General features: G+C 35.3%; 1 protein-coding gene across 1 annotated transcript; it reads right to left on the minus strand.

Moving 5' to 3' along the window:
- Window positions 1–232: 232 nt before the first annotated feature.
- Window positions 233–1,423, minus strand: LOC148953940 (uncharacterized). Its single transcript, XM_089086029.1, has one exon. The coding sequence runs from the start codon at window positions 1,421–1,423 to the stop codon at window positions 233–235; it is 1,191 nt and encodes a 396-aa protein (XP_088942155.1).
- Between the last annotated feature and the right edge of the window lie 1,377 nt (window positions 1,424–2,800).

The following is a 2,800-nucleotide window of genomic DNA, read 5'->3' on the forward strand; positions in this document are numbered from 1 at the left end:
TTAATTGTCTCCCAAGGAGCAGGTAATACAATTTCTGGAACTTTTAACATATCTGTCATTTTTAGTGTCACTCCAAACTGTTCACTGATACGGCAAGACATTTCAAAGATATTTTCCTGGTTTCTCTTTTTAAACTTATTTGAGGTAACAATTTTTCCTGGTTTAACTATTCTTGATCTAACTGGGTTTGTATTATCTGCTGTCCACAATTTTTTGATATATTTCAGGACATTTACCTTTCTCCTGGTTTCCAGGCTTTCAAGCTGTTTTGCATTTGTTTGATGAAAACATAGACCTTACTTACTGGTTTCCGGAAATCCAAATTTTCAATAAACTCTTCCCAGCTCTTTTTCTTGGCTTGTGAAATCGCTCTCTTAAATGCTGCATAAGCTCTTTTCACCTCGATATAGTTGTATATTGTTGTTACTTGTTCATACTCATTTTTTCTTCTTAGATATTTCTTTTTAGCTGCATCGCAATCTTTGTTCCACCATATACATGAATTCATTTGTCCCTTATATTTGGCCTTCAGTGGAACAGCTTTTGTTGCTGCTTCAATTATGCTGTCCTGGAAAACCTTCACTTTGCCATCAAGACGTTGCTCCCTCTCGACTACAGCCAAAATGTTTTTTTGTTCAAGAAGTTCTTTAAACTTTCTCCAATCTGCCTTCTTGATTTGAAACTTAGTAATCTTGTTTGTCTCAAATTTATCAGAAATCTCAAACCGACCATCACAAACATTTAATAAAATTGGGGCATGGTCACTAAACAAAGATGTATTTACTAAGGTTGACACAGTTGCTGATGCCACTAGATCTGGGCTAGTGAAAGTCAAGTCTATAGTGGTGGAAACTCCTGTGATAGGATTTTTTTGGGTTGGAAGCCCTATTTGTGTAATTAAGCATATATTATTTTCCAGTAACATATCTTCACTACTTTTACGTGAAGCATCAATAAAATCATAGTTACACCACACTTTGTTATGGGCATTAAAATCCCCTACTAAAACCACCCGTTCTGCATTTGGTATTTTATCAAGTAGTTCATTTATAATGTCACCAATGTCTTTATTATTCCCATTCGAGTTGTAAACATTTATAACATTTAGGATTTTACCATTTCCCAAATGGAGCTTGCATCCAACTATTTCAACATACTCTTCATAATTGTCACCTAATTCAGTATGCACGTCGGTGTAATGGTATTTTTTGCTAATACCTATCAACACCCCGCCTCTTCCCGTTTCAATTCTGTCTTTCCTCAAAATATTGTAGCCCTGGAAACTCATCTTTATATAGGGTTTTAGCCAGGTTTCATGGAGACATAAGACATCAATACTGTTTTTATGGCAAAATTCAACAACAAGATCTTTCTTCTCATTCCTCACTGATTGTGAGTTCCATGATAATATTTTAAGGTCCATATTGTTGTGCTGCTGTATCATTAATTAAACAAACACTTCTAATTTCATCTTTGTTTAGCTGTCCAAGCTGCAATTCATGCACAAGGGTACATAATTTATTTATACGTTCTATTAATGATAGTTCACTTAATTTAAGCATTTCTGGTCTTAGAAGTAATCCAATTATTAGGGATTTTACTGCATTCTGTTCAAATTCTTACTTCATATTTATTGTAATTGCATTATGACGTTGATTGAAATAAGGGGTACCCACAGTAAGTTTTTTGTTTGTCACATCTGCATAGCTTCTATAGGTTACTTGGGCTCTCTTAAAACCCATGTGATATTTCTCTGCCACTTGTAGGATTTCTCTATTCTGGATTCTAACAGGGCAAGCAAATGATGTAGAAGAATGATTGCCTTTGCAATTGGCACATATATATGATTTGGGCCTTGAGGTACTATCAGTGTTTTTGAGATGGCACATATCAGATGAATGATTTCCTGAGCATCTTAGGCATGTATGAGCTTGAGCTCTACAAACATCCTGTTTATGGCCATATTTTTGACACTTATGGCACTGCAATAATCTCCTGTTATACACCTGGACTTCTCTTTTTCTTCCACAAAACCACACACTTGGGGGAAGACAATTATTTTCAAAAACCACTCTTATTGTGTAACTGTCAGATAGGTTTTTCGTATCTTTGTTGTACCATTTTTGTCAGTGAACTTTTTTTATTTTGATAGGTGACTCGATACACTCTAAAATATCTTCATCTTTCATGCTTAGTTGGACTTCTTTTATGATCCCTCGGCTTAATCTCTGCTTAACACTTCCAGTAACATTCACTCCAGCAACAATGTTCATTTGTTGGACAATTTTTGATGATTCTTCATCCATGAGGTATACTGTCATTTTGTTTTTTACTCTGTTTACTTCAAATTCAGATTTTCTAGATTTCAGTACTTCTTTCAGAGATTTCACTATTTGGTAGTCATCAGGCAGTTGTTTATTCTCATCACTTCCTGTAACATCAATCATTAAAGATAATAATTCGTTCTGTGGTATCTCAATAGTTTGATTTTTAAAGGACACTTTGTGAGATGGTACTGATTGGTTTAGGTGTGCACTTTGCCTCTTAGCTTGTTGTGGGGCAATTTCGCTATTTGGAGAAATGTCTCTCCTTTTAAGTCCTAGGCTGGGGTTCAGTCCCAGTTTTGGCATTTGCAGGTCTTCTTGAATCAACCGTTGACAGGTCTTTTCTAATTTTAAAAATTATGCCTGAAACATTGTCTCTGATTGGTCAGTTAAGAAATTTATGTTTGTAAGTTGAACAATGTTCAACTCGAGAAATTGCGAACGGCAAACGTAATTGGTGCTGCAGTCGTGCGTAA

The sequence above is a fragment of the Artemia sp. Qi Xiang Cuo genome, chromosome 3 (genome assembly GCF_049724085.1).
Source record: "Artemia sp. Qi Xiang Cuo chromosome 3, ASM4972408v1, whole genome shotgun sequence".
Lineage (NCBI taxonomy): Eukaryota > Metazoa > Arthropoda > Branchiopoda > Anostraca > Artemiidae > Artemia > Artemia sp. Qi Xiang Cuo.